Source organism: Paroedura picta, chromosome 15, assembly GCF_049243985.1.
Source record: "Paroedura picta isolate Pp20150507F chromosome 15, Ppicta_v3.0, whole genome shotgun sequence".
Classification (NCBI taxonomy): Eukaryota; Metazoa; Chordata; class Lepidosauria; order Squamata; family Gekkonidae; genus Paroedura; species Paroedura picta.
The window spans coordinates 9,122,347-9,141,782 of NC_135383.1; the positions used below are offsets into that span (position 1 = coordinate 9,122,347).

At 43.2% G+C, this 19,436-nt stretch overlaps 1 protein-coding gene across 7 annotated transcripts in view; it reads left to right on the forward strand.

Moving 5' to 3' along the window:
- CAMTA1 (calmodulin binding transcription activator 1) overlaps nucleotides 1–19,436 on the forward strand; it is a 619,127-nt gene that overhangs the window by 10,153 nt on the left and 589,538 nt on the right. For all 7 annotated transcript variants that reach the window (XM_077312347.1, XM_077312336.1, XM_077312339.1 and 4 more), the window contains exon 2: nucleotides 6,343–6,461. In XM_077312347.1, coding sequence (XP_077168462.1) covers nucleotides 6,343–6,461 — 119 coding nt within the window. The remainder of the gene's footprint in view (nucleotides 1–6,342; nucleotides 6,462–19,436) is intronic.

The window sequence follows — 19,436 nt, forward strand, 5'->3', positions numbered from 1 at the left end:
TCTATCTACTACCTTACCAGGATTGGAATCTTTTGAGTTCTAATCCTGCCCTCTAAAATATATATTTGAGGACCCCTCCACACACCTGCAGCCTGGTCCAGTTGCAGGTTGACCACCTCAGTGATAGCAGTTGAAGTATGGGACACCGCTCAAGCAGCCTTTTGAGCAAACAAGCTGGTCTCTCAAGGCTATGAAATCATTTTTTACTTTCTCACTGGATTGCTTCATACCTTCTCCTTGATTGTGGGGACCCACAAAAGTGACAGAGAACCTTACTGGCCATTCAACACCTGCTACAATTTCAGACGGATGAACCAGTACTAGATAGGTTAGGGCAGGGCTAGTCAAACTGCGGCCCTCCAGATGTCCATGGACTACAGGGAATTGTAATCCATGGACATCTGAAGGGCTGCAGTTAGACTACCCCTGGGTTAGGGCGTCTACTCAGGTGGGATTGGTGTGCAATACTGAACCTAAAATTCATAAACAAATTTATTCCTTTACAATGATTCCGAATGGAGACCCTACAATAAATATCCAAGGCCCTGCAGCTGAATGAATTCCTGACATTGCTTGACTTAAAGGCATATAGTCATGTCCCTATTTGCCTAGGTTGCCAGAAATACCTTCAGTTCTGTGTCAAGAACAACCATTTTCAGTACTAGACTCTACTGTCTACTGCGCCAAAGGCCTCTTCAAAGATACTAATAAACTCAGTGGTCCTCTCCCCTGACATCAGCGTATCCACATTCATTTGTATCTTGATGACCTCATTAGATCCAATTCTAGGCAGCGATTTGCCCTGGATACACTGAAGACAACTGGATACAGTCAGCTTCCTGGTGAACTTCCAGAGGACATCTCAAAGGTTGGGACACCTTGGAGTGATAGTAGATACAACTCAGAACCAATTTTTTTCTCAATAGACAAGAAGGTCCAAAAGACAAGGGAGTTGGCAAGAGACATCAGAAGGAGTAAATCATCATGCCTACTGAATCTCACAAGCTTCATGGGCCAACTTATCGCCAACATGGATACCATACAATGGGACAGACTACACTCCCACTGACTCGAGCAATAGCTATGGCCTTTTCAGGCAGAGCTTACATTAGTGAACCAAGACAAAGATCTTAAGCAAGGAAGATTTTAGTCACCAAGGAATTGGGTTGGGGTACTATCCTGAGCAAAAGAGCAGCTCACGGTATATCGTCAAAGTCTTCTGATATGATAAATGTGCTGGAGCTTTGGGCCATCTGCTTGGCCCTACTGTACTTCAGAGATTACATCCGTTTGTCTCATGTACTTCCCAGAACTGGCAATGTGGCAACCAAGATCCTCCTCCCTATACAAGGAGACGTTAAAGACGCTTCTCTGGGCCAAGAAGAATCTTCTGTCGCTTCATGCAAAATACATTCATCAGATGTGCAGTGTTCAAGCAGACTGGCTGAGTTGCCAAACTTTGCAAGAGGGGGAATGTTCCCTGAAGGTCGTCTCTCACATTGAGAGTTACTTTGGTCAGCCAGTACTGGGTTATTCATCAGGTGGAGAGGTTTGCTTCAGATTCTTCCATCCAAAAGCAGAGATTACTGATCCCCTGACTTCAGACTGGCCAGAAGGGCTGTGCTATGCATTTTCTCTAATTCCTATTCTCCCGAAAGTCCTACAAAGTATCAAACAGCAACAAGTTGGTTTGTTTATGTTAAATTAGTTCAGTACAGTTTTTTAGATAAGGACATAGCTCTTGGAGTCCCAAAACTGAAAAAGGTGACTCCCACCAAAGGTGACAGGGAGGAGAAGAGCTTGTTCCTGCCTCCCTGAGCGACTGATGGGAATCACCCCAACCAAGATGTTTTTCTGGCATCAGAGGAGTAGGACCTTTTTCAGTATGTAGCCAATGGCCGTTATGTCTCATGATTGCTGCTGTCCTTGCTCTATATAGCATCCTGTCAGCGCTGCTCATTAGCGTACCCACAACAGCTCTATGTCCTCTTCCACCAATCAATACTGTCTACATATTTTGGGCCATTGTAGATCAGTGTAACATAATCCACAGTACAAAATCAAGCTCAAAGCAAGAGCTAAAAGTGACTGCAAGGCAAATGATGTGCTATCTGCAGCGTGGCTTACCTGTCATGCATGCATGCGGCATATTAGAAACACTTGCATTCTAGAAAGCCCATTCTGCAGAAGGGAAATACTGCGACATGCTTGGAGAACAATTAGAGGGTCCTTGGGAACTCAGAGCAAAGGAGAGCGGGTTTGGGGGAAGTGGAGCTAGGCCAGTGGCTTCTGTGTGGATACAGGCTGGGGTAGGAACTGTTCAAGAAGTCAGGAGAGCCTGTTTTGCTTGTGTGCTGTGATCTCTGTCACTAGGAGGATGGAAACCACAGCAGGGTGCATTCACGTCTCTGGTTTCCCTGCCCTTCATGGCAGGGCCCTGGAAAAAAAAAAGGCCCAACTGCTTCCTGTGGAAATCAGGAAGGGCTGAGCCACATTAATACCTGTACCAGAAGTAAGCTCCGTTTGCATGAGTGTGCTTGCACATGTACATGTATGCCCACTTGGAAAGGAAATATGCAAAAGAGGAGATAGCCACCTTTCTAAGAATAACATTGAACCATGATTATTTGGTATTCTCCACGGCCAAGGACACCCATCAACATTCGACCAGCATCAATGAAATTTATCAAGGATTTAATCCAAGGCATCTTATTTTACAAACGAGACTGAAAACTTCATAGCTAAACTGGGAGACTAATCCAGGTCTTGCAAGCCTGAACTTTCAAGCAATATTAACCAGCCGGTGGCTGAGTGTAATTGTCCGCTAGGTGTTGCTAAGTAGGTCACAAAAACGCAGTGTGGGTACGGCGCGATCGAATGCAAAAAGAGGATACGTTTTGCCAGCACCCTGCCGAAATTCCTGATTTGTTTGTCTGTGGCTATTGAAATATTTATACCCCACTTTCCCTTTGTGTCCTAAGGTGACTCAGAATTCTTCCACGATCAAAGTGCAGTGAAACCTGATTAATCCGCCTCCTCAAGGAAGTGCCTGCCCCTTATACCCAAGTAAAAGCCTTCACAAATAAAACGTCCTTATAGCATCTCTCCAGAATTTCTAAATAACAAAGTTTGCCAAGTCCGCAAGGTAAGGTGCTGTTCTAGAGAAGGAGGGGCTGTAGCAAATGCCAAGCATGTTACCTTAATCAGGGGAACCTGCTAAAAGGTGGCAACCCGAAGATTGCAGCTGGCCTATTCAGTCACATGGTGGGTTTGCGATGGATTTGAGGTATGAGTAAAAGCAGTTGTTAGAAGTGATCCTTGTTCACATGTGGTGCTGAAGGAGTTGCTGGCAGACTCCGCTTCCCCATGGTTAGGACTCCACTGGGATCCAGTAATGTGAGCAATTGGCTGGATTATGTGGCAGTCGCTACTGTATTGTATGGCAGCTGTGTGAAGCTTTGTTTGAACAGAAACAGGGTTCAGTCGCTTGGATGTTGCTTTCATAACATTGGCTGCAAGTCCAACGTGATTGAATGCTTAGTTCTCTTCAGTCACGAGAGGCTGGCACACCAGCACAGGCCCTGAAAGCCGTTGTTATAGGGCTTGAAATGTTCCTAAGAAGAACCATGTTGGATCAGATCAGATGTCATCTAGTTCCAGCATTCTGATCGCACAGTAGCAGCCTGCAGTTTGCATGACCCAGCAACTAGTATAAAGAGGCATATTGATACTGGAGAGGAACTAGATATCCCTCATGATTAGTAGGAGATTGTAAGCCACTTTGAGACTCCTTTGGGTAGAGAAGAGCAGCAGATAAGAACCAATTCTTCCCTTCCATTAGCTGCCATGATGAGTAGCCATTAACAGCCCCCCACTTCCGTGATTTCGTCCATTCCCATTTTTAAAGTCTTGCACGTTGGCAGCCCTCATCGCCTCCTGTAGCAGCGGATTCTGCAGGTAAACTATGCGCAGTGCAAAAAGGTATTTCCTTTTGTTTCTCCTGAATCTCCCATGCTTCAGCTGCAGCAGATGGCCATGGGTTCTAGTATTATGAAGGGGGGAGAAGAGCTTCTCCCTGGCCACTCTCTTTCCCACCACACAATCTCATTGTTGCTTGCTGCCCACAGTGGCTGGCTTCTGGGACTCTGTGGTGGGATGTAAACTTCAAGACTACACATTGCATTGCACCAGGAATTTCAGCAGCCAGAACCCCGGGGTTTCCTTTTCACCCTTTTGAATCACCGGAAGATTTAAGAACCAGTAAAAAAGAGAGCGAGAGAGAGAGAGATGTGGGTAGGGAGAGGGTATGGGTGTGTGATTTGCTGTTGTGTGGTTTTTAAACTTTATGATCCATGTTGCCTCCTTTGGGAGGACGAAGCGCAAGGAATGTGAATGAGGCTGTAAAATTACCAAGCCTTTATAGTATGTGATTAATTCAGAACTCTTTATGGACTTTTATTAGCCGGCCTTATTTGGTTTCCATTTGAAGTTCAGCCTGCACGGAACAAAACATATTAGATGAATTATCTGCAGAGCTTAGGGGGCTGTCCTGCCAAACTTCAGCACTCTAGTCCCGCTCCTTTCAGTTCAAGAACAGTTCAACATTCTTAATCACCATCTCTGAAAGAGTTAATATGTACAATTACATAATAACTTTGTCTTAATGGTCTGTGTTGCTTATTATGCGACCAGTAGGAGTCTTGCAATGCCCTGTGTTCTCATGCCAGTCAGCTCTTGCATCTTGCTCACTGGGCATATCAAATCATATTACTCCAAACACATTCTTGTCATTTTGACGAGGCGGCTATTTGACAATGAACGTGACGGTTTGGTCTTACATCTCTATGTCTGTCTTATGTCCAAGGTGAAGAACATGCAGAAGCAGATCTAGGAAGCTAAAATTGCAGCTATCTCTGCTGGGAGCCAAATAAGAGGCCTTTCCCTGTTCCCTTCCATCATTAGGTCGCTGTGTGGAGTTAATAGGCTTAGAAGCTATGCGAATAGGGTTTGCTCTGTCCTAGTGAATGTGACATCTGTGTGCAATGTCAGTATCTGGCATAAAAACTAGAATTCCTCTCATTTTCCTTTCTTGCTTCCTTCCCGAGCTTTCTCTGCTTTTTTATTGGGGAGGGGGGGGGACAAATACTTTGAAGTTACCCAGGAAAGCTTGATCCTTATTAATTATACAAATTTCTGTAAATTCATTTGGATCCTGTTGTCTGTAGATCTCAGGTTGGCTTTATGAACAGGAAAAGGCGTTTTAGTCGATTTGTTAAAACTCATGTCCGATAGCCGTTTCTTGGGTCCAAGATCTGGACAGTGTTAAGACCACAGGAAACCCTATGCACCCTTATGGCCCATTGGCCATGGAACCGAAGCTCCTTGATAGGCCTGGTTCCACAGATGGGGTGCTCATTGGTTGTATACCTCCTGTCAAAGCTGCAGGGACTGAACCAGCCATTTGCACCATTCTTGGCAATCCGTGCAGTGGAACTGAGCAATTCAGTATCTCAAATACCAGGAACATATGGGATTTTCAGGACTTTGGCTGCCTGTTTTGCCTCTAGGAAGGGCCATATATCAGTTGGAGCTGTTGGAACTGATGGATGTTATCTTTGAGCTCTATGATACATGAATTTTGTGGAAGTAGTAAATGGGGGAAATTGTTTTTGCGCAAGATTAGAACTGCCCTTGTTTATTGATTTGTGTCCTCCTCCGTCTTAAGCTAGGGCTGAAGTCATGTTGCTTTAATGTCGACAGAATAAAGGTTTCCTGACCCAAGAGAAACCAGTTTAAAAGAACTCTTGCCAGAATACGGAATCGCTTCACGCAAGAGGCTACACCTATATTAAGAAGTCTAATATAGCTTAATCTACTAAGGCTTGGCTTTAATTGAAGCTTAACTTGAATGAGGTTGAGTTGCCAGCTGGGAAAGATGTCAGTCCTTCATTTCTTGCCTGCAGTTGCTGACCTTGATGAGTTCAAGGAGTGTGATTGTGCAAAAGCATCAATTCTGTGTTAGCTGTTGGCCTTGGCTTCGTTACAATTGTGAGAGGTAGAGAGCATCAACGTGACGTTATCAGGCTGAATGTTCTTGTCCTTCACGTACAAACTAGCTTTCTTGTATCAAAGAGAAGGCATTTATCAAATAGTTTGAATGTCTTGTTTTGAAAAATTATGTAACAGTACAGGAAAAGGGATATTGTCCTCATACAGTTATTACCAATTAAAAATCGTGCACAACTGAGGTCCATCTCGGGATTTTTTTTGTTCCAGAATATAATCGATACAGACCGAATAGCCTTGTGTTTGATGGCAGCATTTCCCTTTTTTCCTTTTTAGATGATCATGGGAACAGCAATGGAAGTCATGTAAAAATCTTTTTACCGAAAAAGCTGCTTGAATGTCTACCAAAATGTTCCAGTTTACCAAAAGAGAGGCACCGTTGGAACACTAATGAGGTAGCTAGATTCAATTTCTTTGTTTTCAATGATCTGTTTATTTTATCGCAGAAAACGTGAGTCAAAATTTAGCCAAAACCTGTCTTGGTTGCAGCGTTTGTAAATAAGTCACAAGGGACGATTTAGCATGGCTACTTTGAATTGTTCGGCGTTTTATTTTAAAATGCAGACAGAACATGGATTCTCCATGTGGCAGGTGTTGGCATTTGTTTGCATATCTTGCATTTTGCTTCTCTCCAAGGTATAGTTAAAATCTGTGTGTATCTGATTTAAATGCTCTTACACTTGTCAGGAATTAATGAAGATGTAGCTTTGGTATGCCACTGTCTTGAGTGTTAATTTGATAAAGACAGAGGAGGAGGACAATAAAACTTCTCAACAGCAGAACAACTCTTGGCCCTGGCTGCATGATAATCTTTCCTGCTTTGAAAATTGATTTAACGTAGCATCCTTTAAAGCATGTGAAAAACGAATCCGAGTCCCATGTGAAACATCAGGCAATGCAGACAAGGGCTTTTCAAGATTGGGGCTTTGTGGAGGGGGGGGGTGAAGTAGATGGTTCAGTCTGTGTCAAGGGTAGAATTTCTGTAGCACCTTTTAAATCAGGTATCTTCCTGTCCTAATAGAAATTGTGAGACGTAATCTGTGAATGAATGTTTTGCTGGATGCCATGCAGGCCGTAATCCAGCTGAACAGAAAACACTTCTGGGTTCTGCTGCGTTCAGTGGACTCAGCCCACCAAACTATTTTGATTGAATTTCTGGTACGAGGCATGAGAAACAGGCACGGGGGCAGGTTTCTGACGTGTTGCTATGTGGGTGGAAGGAGATGAACGACTGGCCAAATTCTTCCAGCCTCAAATCTTCAGAATACTGGAAAACGCTGGAAGTTTGAGCAGTCCTGTTTCCTCATTACAGCTGATGGTGCCTCTAAGGCAGGGGTAGTCAAACTGCGGCCCTTCAGATGTCCATAGACTACAATTCGCTGGCAGGGGCTCACGGGAATTGTAATCCATGGACATCTGGAGGGACGCAGTTTGACTACACCTGCTCTAAAGCAAGATGAGCATGTTCAGTCTTCCTCAGGCTGCCTTTGGGTTTCTTGTGTTAATCTTTTCTGCATGCCAGGGGAAGTTAACCAACACATGGAAACCCAGATTTGTAGGTTAGGCCATTGGCCCTGGTTTGATATTTTTAGGTATACTTTTTTAAACCCTGAAAACTTGGTATTGAGACTTGTCAATTGTTTTCCTTAAGCTCTGTAGTTCAGTGAGAGTGGCAGACTGGCCTACAGAACAGTGTGCAGGAATGGATGGAAGGAAAACAGCCTTCTGTTCATCTGAGAATCTTCCAAAACTACTGACTTCTCTGGTGGTATGGGGCAGTGATCTCGCAGTTTGTTCAGGGGAGGACAAGAGGAATAAGCAGCTTACTTTCCCCATAGTGGATGACCAACAAGAAGGTCATCTCTGCAGTGTTCTGGGGCAGTTTCCCAATTACACATACGCTGTTTTACTCCTTCCTTTGCTAGCTTAGTGGCGTGAGGGAACCCTAGCACTTTTTATGGAGCAGAAAGATGACAGTGGGAAGACCAGAGAAACCAAGTCTTTCCTCCCCCAGCTATAGCTTAATTGTTTAAGCCTTTAAATTGCTAGGGCTGTTTGGCAGCACAAAGATGGCTTTCGTGCATGCCCCCATTCTTGTTTAGAGGGATGCTGGAGGGGAAAGCCACATTTTCTTGATCTTCTTGGGGCTCACCCCTACATATAAAGATTTATTGTCTGACATAGGTTCTAGCCCTTTCACAGTTAGAGGGAACTGAGAGTCTGCAATGAAATCCCTTGAGGATTTGGAAATGCCCTCCTGGAGTCTGTAAACTCTCAGGGACTTGAACAAACGAATAATTGCCCTCCCCAAATTGACAGTTGCTCTCTACGTTGCATATTTCCAGAGCACATTCAGCCCTTACCAGAACATTGCGGGGCAGGGGGTAACTTACAGAGATTTATATTTCTATTTATGCAGTGAATGCCTCCACTCTTTTCCATCTTGAGACCTTTGATCGGTACAAGTGATTAACGCTTCACTGTGGTGTAGTGAGAGCAAGGATTCTGTTAATATCCCTTGGTGCTGAATGAGACTCTCTTGATGAGTCCACAGGGATAGCATTGGAAGGTTTGCTGGAGACTCCCTAGATGCTAGTTCTGAGGAGCCAGCATTGAGGAAAGGGGCTGTATAGTATAGTATAGCTCCGGGCTTCATTGCTGCCACGACAGCCATGCAGCTGTATGAATGTGTGTGCTATTCCAGATGTCCTATACGGCAGGGGTAGTCAACCTGTGGTCCTCCAGACGTCCATGGACTACAATTCCCATGAGTCCATGGACATCTGGAGGACCACAGGTTGACTACCCCTGCTATACGGCACACAGTCAAGTAGTGTTTCAGACCTGATGATGGGGTGTGGGAACCTTCCTTACGGACGGATCATCAGGTGATCATGAATATATGGGATGGGGTCTTTTCCGGTATGAATTCAAGCTGGTTAAACCTTTCTCTGAGGGCATCACTGCTTTTGTATGTACGGCTGGCCCTTACAGCTGCCCTTACCGTTACAGAGTGCTTTCTGCCAGGAGTCTTGTTTGCTCAATCGCTCCTCTCCATCTTGAGAATGGCACAAGCTTTTTATTTACTTAAAAAAAAAAAAAAACTTACAATACTGCCTTTCCTGCGTTTAAAGTGGTTTCACAATAAATGACTCCAATCCAATTAGCTATACGGTTGCGATATGAACTGTAATATAGGGATTACTTAAAAAGCACAAGCCATCAAATTACGGAGTGGCTACTCTCTCAGCCAAATGCCACATGAAAGAAAAATGTCTTACAACCACGGTGAGATAAAGAGGGATGGAAAGTCTCCAAAAACCTTAGTTCTTGTGACCATTCAAATAGATCAGATTCCCAGTCTCGTAGCATGGATACACATGGAGAGAGATTCAGGTGAGTAGCTTTGTTGGTCTAAAGTAGCAGAACAAAGTTTTGAGTCCAGTGGTGCCCACTGAGTTTTATTCAAGTTATAAGCTTTTGTATGCATGTATTTGAAGAAGTGTCCATGCATATGGAAGTTTATACCTTGAATAAAACTGTGTACGGAAGGGATTGACTTTCAGGCATGCCTATGAAGGGCACTGAAGGTAGAAATTAGCTATTTGAATTGATAGGCAGCCAACATCATGGACATAGTACAGTCTGTATACAAGCATGTTGTCTGACACTAGATAGCAAATGCACGGCTGCAGTTCTAGCTTATCTTCTGAGGACCAATCAGAGCGAGGGCCCGCACATCATCAGAAGTACAGTCATGATTTTATGTGGTATGATAAGCTTTCATGTGCATTTATACATCTGAAGAAGTGTGCATACTCATGAAAACTTATACCTTGAATTAAACTTCGTTGGTGCCCCTGAATTCAAACTTTGTTCCACTGCTTCAGGCCAATATGGCTACCCACCTGAATCTGTCTCATTCATAGCTTATTGCAGTAGCCAAACCAGGAAGTTGTGGAAGCCTGGATCAAAAGATCACACTGGTTCAGAATTATTACGTGCCTTAGATCAGTATGGAAAAACATGGTTTTAGCAACAACTTGTACCTTCTCAGTGTCCAGCACCCAAAATCACTATTAGGTCCTTCACTTGATCACAGAGGGTGAGTCAATGCTTTTCAACCCCTTAACATTTCCAGTAATATTACTGCTGTTTTATCTGGATTTCTGTTTCAGCAGAAATTTAACATCTTTACTGACTACTAAATTTTGTGCATGTTCTTTATGCCTATTTTATTTACACAGTAAATCTGAGGTATTATTTTGCATATACTGTTTTATTCATCTTTTTCTTAGACATAGCTTTTGTAAATTCTTGTTTGGAAAGCAGTTTACAGAAATAGACAACAACTCTTCCTATGAAATCGATGGGGCTTAAGTGATGAGCCGTGCATGGATTGTTTGCATGTTTAACTTTGCACGTTTAACTGCAGAAATCCTGTTCAATTAAAAGTAACTTGGTAGCTACTGTAACTTTTCTTCTCAGTCGCTGCCAGCAAGGATCCTAGTTACAGTTAAGTGTAAAAAAAGATTTTAGTAGCTCTCATAAGAACTGATATTTTTATACAGTGACAGTAAAAAGCTGTATGTGGAGGAGATAAACTATATTAAATAGCATTTTAATCATAATTATGTTGCTATCATCAGATGTTTGCAACTTGTTTTAGAAGGTACCACTACAAATACAAGATGCAATCCAGATTTGTGTGTGTGTGTGTGTGTGTGAGAGAGAGAGAAATGGTAAGCTCTTACTTGTTGTACTGAGAATCCATGGTAACAAGTACATACAAAAGCAGGAAAATTATCTTTAAAATAACATGTTATCAGTTGATATTTAATATTCAGCCCATTTTGTCTTCTGACTGGCACAATATGACAGAATTGCCTTATGATTCCTATGTTTTGTTTTTGTAGGAGCGATAATTTTATCAACTTTTAAAAAGCAATTATCTTCTTTTCCTAAAGAAGAAAAAAATCTTATAAAATGATGTTTTGTGTAACTCTCGTCTGATTTTGTAGGTTATACATGATTGAAATGTGTACCTGTGATTCAGAAGATCTTTCCTATATTATTGGAATGCCCTTTGCTGCATTTCTTAGGGGATGAGAGGAAAGGTCACTTTGGGGAAATCAACCTGTAGAACAGTGTCCTCTGTCTTTTCTGCTATGGATATGTGCCTCTCCAGTCTTACAGGCTATGAACAAACAGGCCGTTCCTAAACATTTCCTAAACTCAGTATTTCTAAATTATAGCTTCCTTGGGCCTAGAGTTTTCAGAGTCACCGAAGAGCTGCATTGCTGTTCCGATTTAATGGAACTGCAGTGGAATGAAATAGATGACTAATATTGCTGAGATATTATAGGTTAGATGGAGGGGCTGACCTTAGTACCATCTACAGAGGCATAACAAGTCATATAAAAGAAGGACAAAAACCCACCACTTTTGCCAATTCATATACAATATTGCTTATTGGTTCTCATAAAAAGCAGAATCTTTAATTCACCTTTTAAAAGGTCACAGGAAGGCATTTAGAAATACACAGCGGGAACAGTAATGTGGGGGTGGTGCCTGATGCATTGGTGAGGCTGGTGATGGTAGATCTTAAAGGTAAAGGTAAAGGTATCCCCTGTGCAAGCACCGAGTCATGTCTGACCCTTGGGGTGACGCCCTCTAGCGTTTTCTTGGCAGACTCAATACGGGGTGGTTTGCCAGTGCCTTCCCCAGTCATCACCATTTACCCCCCAGCAAGCTGGGTACTCATTTTACCGACCTCAGAAGGATGGAAGGCTGAGTCGACCTTGAGCCGGCTGCTGGGATTGAACTCCCAACCTCATGGGCAGACAGATTCAGACAGCATATTGCTGCCTTACCACTCTGCGCCACAAGAAGCTCTATGGTAGATCTTAGACCTAGCTTATTCAGCGTGTCTCTCCCAGAAGGATAGCTTTCATTCATTCATTCATTCATTCATTCATTCATTCATTCATTCATTCATTCATTCATTCATTCATTCATTCATTCATTCATTCATTCATTCATTCATTCAGACATTACTGCAGCATGGCCTGTATCTCCTTGTGTGTTGGAGGTGCAATGTGTTCAGGAACCCACTTAAAAGTGCAGTTCAAAAGTGTGGAGGTTATGCAGCAGCTGTGCTTGAAAGACTGCACCTTCTGTGTGCAGCTAGCAGAATGAATGGCAATAGCAATTTATCCTATAATTTGCTTCTTTTTTTTCTGGGATGGTCTTAATCGCAACTGTATGTTCTGCTTTGGAATTACGCAGCATAAACAGTTGTGTGATCAGGCAAGGAGTAAACTGGCTTTGCAGATGGCATTCTTGAAGTTGAAGATGGGTCTTTATTGAGAGATTAAAGCAAATGGCTTGAAGCTCTGAGCTATAATTTCATCTTTATTGCTGTCTCTCACAAAGAGCACTAGGCTGACCATAGCATGTATTTCTGCCTCTCTAAAATGGACAGAACAGCTGTTGGCACAGGATGGTTGAGAAAGATGTGTCTGGGGGGAAGGAAAATGTTTTTTCTCCCCCTGTTGGAGAATAAACCCCTTAAGTTTAGTAAAGTAATGTTTGAAGCTGTGAGAAATGGGGCATCTTAACATATATACAGCTTTTACAGAGAGATCTACTATTGGTGTGTGCAGCTTTACTTAAAATGTTTGCTGGATAGATATATATCCTATATATATCCTCCTATCAATTTGCCATCTCTTACTAAAGCTCCTCTGTGGGATATGCATTTTTGTTTTGAAAAACAGTTTCCATTATTTTTAAAACCAGAGATGGTAGATTATGATTTTAACCCATCCATTTCATTATAGACCCACATATCTAGAACATATTGATGGACCAAGGTCACCCAGTTGGCTGCATGTGGAGGAGCAGGGAATCCAACCTGGCTCACCAGATTATAAATCGGCGTTCCTAACGATTACACTGGAAACGCTGGGGATTGAACCTGGGGCCTTCTGCATGCCAAGCAGGTGCTCTATCCCTGAGCCATAGCCGCTCCGCATAGTTACCAGAAAGTTGGTTGGCTTAGGTGCTAGAAGAAATGGCAGTGGTTTCAAGTGATGTCCTTCACTGGACCATCTGTGTTGGATTGATCTGGCTAGTATGTGTCCAGGCTTCATGGTCCTCTTGATGAGGTTGGGTGATTAAAAGCATCTATTGAGCTGCTTCATTGTTGGTGTTCTAGTGCACCCTTTTTTTTGTGTGTGAAGAGAGTTACTTTTCCCGTAGTGCATATTTTGTGACAGTGAGAAGAATTGCTTCCAGCAGATCTCTTAGCCAATATTTACAAGAGGGAATATCACGACTGCACACATCTTTGTAACTGCCAGGCAGCAAATAAGCAAAATGGGGACTAGCCATTCGGTGTGCCGGTGCCGTACAGCCTCTGATTTCAGAGATGCCTGCATGAGTCTCTCTAAAAGGAATGGATGCGTGCCACACAGTATTGACGCTCAGTGGTTTGTTTGCACTGAACACAGCATAATTTAATGCCCACATGATAAAAAGTTACAGCACATTATAAATGCTGTCTGCTTAACTTTAATTTGGCTCTGGCATTATTTTTTATTTGTAAAGTATTCTGGGCATTAATTTCTTCTGCCGTAGCGGATTCTCCTGAAGTTCAGCACAGGAAACTCCTTCCTGTTGCAGCTTCTGCAATCCCTTTTACCCAGGGACGTCTTGGCTTGGTGGAGCGTCTTTCTGTCTTGGTAGAGTTCATTAAATTGACAGAAACAGAGGTCACCCGCTGTTAATCACGGGCGCAGCTGTCTATTGTGAAGTTTAGAGCTAGAGCAACAGAATGTGCTGTAGGGATCCTTTCTCGTTCGAGCAGCATCAAAGCCGTGGACTTTCTGTGTGTTTAAGAATCAGCGGCATAAGCAAATGCATTTGTACACCTTTAGTTCAGCAGTACAAAAGGTACCCTTCTGTGGACGCCCGCTGCTAATATGCTGCACACCAAGCCAATTTGTACTGCACACAAGAAAAATGGCTAGATCAAAATGCTACTTCAGTATCCTGACAAAAACCTGATTGCCACTACTTCATGTTCCTCCTCTGGCTTACTCTGTGAGAGATCCTCGATTATGACCTGGAAGTCTTGCCACTGTTTTCAGTTGCCTTGTGTTGTAGTAACTCTAGAACCTTCACCGTTTGAGTGTTAACGTCCCTGATCTGATATGCTAGTATACAGTGCCTATCTGTGTGGTCAAGAGAGGATTGTAAGGGAACGACAGACATTTTGGAAAGCATTTGGCACCGTGTAGCTTGCCAGGGTCGCTGCACGGTAGTCCCGGTACGCCATGCAACTCCAGTTGGCCTAAATCCCAAGCGTGCCCATCCTCTCTTCTCTAGTTGCTATGACTCCATTTTGCCTTCTAAGCAATCTGTGCAACAACCTACTGCACGGTGGAGCCACGAAGTTGATGGATCAGGCAGCTAGTATAAACCCCGGAGGAATATAGGAAATGCGGGAGGAATTCTGCAGCAGTACCGAAAAGCTCGGATGAAGGTCAATACTTGTTTGTGAGCTTCTCAATCAGCTTGTCTCAGTAGCCTGAGGTATTAATCAGCAGCCTCCCTCCTGTTAGAACGACTTTGTCTCTTAAGACAGGCCGGCTCTGAAACCTCGAGTCTGTTTTCTTTTAAAATTGTGCCGACACCACCATGTTCCAGCTGCCCCTTAATGAGTGAGAAGACTAAAATATTTCTTTTGCACAGGAGGAGGGGAAGGAGCAATATGCTGTTGTGCTTGACTCTTAAATCTGCCTGTGTTGAAATTGACTATTTCCACATGACCTAACGTGCTGGGGATTTTTTTTTTCCTGTAATGCAATAACTCTAGTTTTTTGGGCCACGGTACAAGAAAATTGTCCTCTGCTGCCTTTTGTGTAGAATGTAAATGGCACGCATTGAGCATCTTGTAGTCTGACAAGTGGTTTATAATTTTGGGGCAGACGAAAGCCTTCTCCAAAACGAAATACGGGCGTTTTCCTCCTGAGTCTGTCACTAGGTTAACGAGAATTGTGTGCAAACAAACAAAACGTTTTCCAACCACTTTGCTCAGGAAATTGTAACATAGTGGCTTGTGAGTGGAATTAGGGAGGTTGCGTGTGGAATAGGAAGTTTTTGGGCTCGAGTCCTGTGGCCTGTAGCACAGCACGGTCCCTGCAAAGCTCAGAACGACCATGCAGACAGTTATCTGCCTTCAGGAGAAGGATGGTGGCTTCTCCAGTTGCCTGGAAGGGAGAGAAGAGAGTTTGGGAGCCCTCGGCTATGCAGAAAGGAACTGGAGCTCTGCACCTCTCAAGTTTTATCCAAGTGCAGGCCACCCTTTCTCATGCTAGTGTAAAGGAAAGACAGCTTCCTCAACCAGAGGAGTTTTCCTGCCCAAAATTTCAGCAGTATTGTAGGTTGCCTAGAACAGGGGTAGTCAACCGGTGGTCCTCCAGATGTCCATGGACTACAGTAACCATGAGCCCCTGTCAGCAAATGCTGGCAGGGGCTCATGGGAATTGTAGTCCATGAACATCTGGAGGACCACCGGTTGACTACCCCTGGCCTAGAACATCCCCCAGAAGTCTTGTTTATCCTAAATCTATTAGAACTTGACTTAGCACATTTCTTATCTGTTTGCTTACACAACACATGCCAGAATTTTGTTGGGTGATTTGAAATTCCCCCCACCAATAGCCAAAAGTGATTAAAACATTTGGCTAAGGAAGAAGAAATGTAATAAAGTGTTAAATGGTAGTTTAAATGTTCAGACAGTTTAGATGGAAAGCCCATGCTCTGTGACAGTTTCTTCATAGCGTGCGCAACAATCAGTTGTCTGTTTCTCTCCTGCACCCCATCCCACCCAGTTTGTTCCTTTTACACAGAAAACTTGTCAGCATATTTGGACGTAGAGAATCAGTGTGAAGGGGGTGTGCAGATTTTTTATATTAAATCAGATTAGCTCTTTGGGAAAAAATCAATCATATACATCATTCATAAAAGAGCCTACTTTGAAATGAAATCTGGATTTAAACTTTAAAAAACCCAATCCCACCTGGCCTCCAAGGAGGCTCAAAGTGATAAGAAATATAATAGGCTGAGAAATACTTGACTGGTCTTTTTTTTTTCCTGATGTTCTTCAAAAACTATTTTTATTCATCATGCCAATAGCTTGTGAATTGAAAGCCAGAAGCATAAGGATGTAGGAAAATACACAGTGTGCATGAGAAGTCCCTTTTAAGACTTCAGAGAGCTTATTGACCTGTGTGTGTACACTGATTAGTAGCTGAATATGCTTCTTTTCAGGCATAACAGACTGAAGCTTTTAATGAGAAGACTGAGCCTTGGAAATCCCCTGACTCACATGAAAACTTGTATATTGAAATCTTCCTTGTTCCCAATAAACCTGGTTTGTCACTTTCATCCATTGGGGATGTTACAGTGAACTGTGGTTTGAGGAACCAGATAGTCATTGATAAACATGGTGAGAGGAGATTGGGGCGTGGGGAGCATGTGATCCTGTTTGACTCCAAGGCTTTTAAAATGTCGTCTAGTTTGAGTGGACTTAATGGAAAGCATTTCTGTTTTCAAGGCAATTGTCTTTTTAGAGTAAGTCCATCATTTAATGTTGTAGTAGAGAGCCAGCTTGGTGTAGTGGTTAAAAGCAATGGACCTCTAATCCAGGTTTGATTCTTTAATCCAGTCTTTCTCAACTTTTTAACCATCGAGAAAACCCTGAAACGTTCTTCAGACTTTTGAGAAACCCCAGAAGTGGTATGATTGTGCAGAATATGGTTGGGAAGCATAGTTGCGTACCTGCCCACCCTGGGGGCCCCTCCACTTCCCACCCTCTCCAGGCCCATCATTGGCCATTTTGGGAGGAGTAGGTGGATTGACATGACCATATCACCTGATAAATGTTTAACAAATTTAAGAAACAGTTAAAAAGTTAACTCCCACTCATTTGGGAAACCCTTCCAGGGCCATCAAGAAACCCTAGGGCAGGGGTAGTCAAACTGCGGCCCTCCAGATGTCCATGGACATCTGGAGGGCCGCAGTTTGACTACCCCTGCCCTAGGGTTTCCTGAACCCCTGATTGAAAAAGCCTGCTCTAATCCATTATGTGACTCCTGCAAGGGTGACCATGGGCTAGACTAGTACTCTCAGAACTCTCTCAACTCCACCTCTCTCACAACGTGCCTGCTTTGCAGAGAGGAAGTGACAGCGATTGTAAGTCACTTTGAGACTCTTTAAAGCAGAGAAAAGCAGGATATAAAGCCAACTTTTTCTTCTTATCTTGGTTTGCATGCATGATAGCGTGTTGTGACTACATCCAGCAAGGAGGATGCATTGTATCTTTTTTAAAAATTGCCCTTTGATCCTATTCTTAGGATGTCTGAAGCACTCTTCAAAAAGTCATTGAAGCTTCATGGCTGAGCAAGGACTTGAACCACCTTCTCCTGTGTTCTTTCCACTGCATTGTGCAGAACTGACCCTGCATTAATAATTGCTTCGTCTTTAAAAGATCATTGAGGCCGAATTGAAGCAGAATTGAAATTCCCCAGCACTGTGTTAAAATTAACACGGTGCAGAATTTGCCATTAACATTGCCCTAGCTGTATGCTTTCTAGTCATATTTACAGAATTAGCAACTGTTCCGCGCAGGGTGAGTAATTTCGCACAATTGAAAGGTTATCAGTCTGGCTGACTTTTAAACAAGCAAGTATCACTAAGTGGTAAAGCTTCCAAAGAAGGGAGAACAAACAAGTCTGTCTTTCTCCTTAAGCTGCTGCATGGGAGAAAAAAAAAATAGCTTTTTTGGGGAGTGGGGTGGGGGACTGCTCATTAAGCTTCATTGTTTTGTTTTTAGCCTTAGGCCGTTACAACTGGCTGTACTTATCTAACACACTAAAATCAATCATGTTTCTCCATATCGATGAGTATAATATTTAAAAGAGCTGTCGAGTGAGTTAACGTCCTTGTAGCATGTATTAATGATGGTTATTTCAAAGGGCTTCGAGACAAAATTCTTGTTTGGGAACCGTGCGGATGCTTGTGGAGAGACCTTGAGATCTGCTGCTTCAGTGAACGTGTGCTACTGCCCAGCACGTTTTCTGCAGAAGATGGGTAAAAAGTGGGGGCTGGTTGCCATAGGGAGACTGGCGGATCCCAGTGAGACGGTTCTGAAAAGTAATTTAATAGCCATTACGCTGAACCCAAATCAACTTAGTTTACGAGAATCAGATAAGATTACCACTTCAAGCGCCATTTTATTTCAACCTGGCAATTCTATGCAGGATTTTTTTTTTTTGTGAGTTCGATAAACAGTGACCATATCCGTGTTTCTCTGTCTCATAATTCCCCCCTCCTCTGCCCCTTCCTGTTGAGTTGTTTCAGCTTCTTCCCTTTCAGATAAATACTTCTAAACATTAAGCAGAAGTTCATGGAAGCCTTTTCTTTCCCCTGATTATTTCACAAATGGAGCTGATCTTCAGAGGAAATAGTCATTTGATCATAACTTCACTGCCAGCACTTTCGTGTGTGGGATATGATTGTGTTCACTCATTTTAACAGAACAGCTCTTTGGCAATATACTTAGTGTTCGCATTCTGAATAAGATGGTAGAACAGGGGGGGAAAAACCTTCAGTAAGTTCTTCAGGCGGGGGAGAAACCCCCCCCTTGCAAGCGTATAATAAGAAATTAAGTACTTTTAGAATGGTTGCTTTCACCTATTAGTACCTGTAGAACAGTTATACTAAAGCATGCCAGTATGCTGTGAGAGGCTGAAATACATTTTGAAGATGCTGAATACATCTGTAACCATCAGAGCAGTGGCATCTGTAGGAGCATCACCTTCTGCCGCCACTAGTACAGAAGGAATGACATCGTGTTGAGGGAAGATATTGAATGATGCCATCCATGCTATGGCTAATGTGTGCTGGCAAATCCAAGAGGCATAGCCTTTGCCCCCGCCCCCCCCCCCCCCCCGAAACATGGCCTGGCATCTGTTGAAAGGAGAATGCCTGCCCGTTGTTTTGGAAAGGGATACAGGAACCGAAATTATTGCAATCTGAGAGTGAAGCGTTTCTGCAAGGACTGTGCTATGTAGTCAGTAGCCAGAAGTTGCTTGTAGAGTCGGCTCTTTGAACCATTGGGGGGATAGATACACACATGCTGGAGGGGGGAGAAAGTCCTTGACAGCTGCTCTGCCACAGACTGATAGGAAGTCTTATGCTTGTATTCCTGGAAATGTGTCCTCGTTGAGCTACATCTTTCCCTTGTTTTTATTTTCCCTATGGCCAGTCCACGGGGGATCTTAACGATGGGATCAGAAATC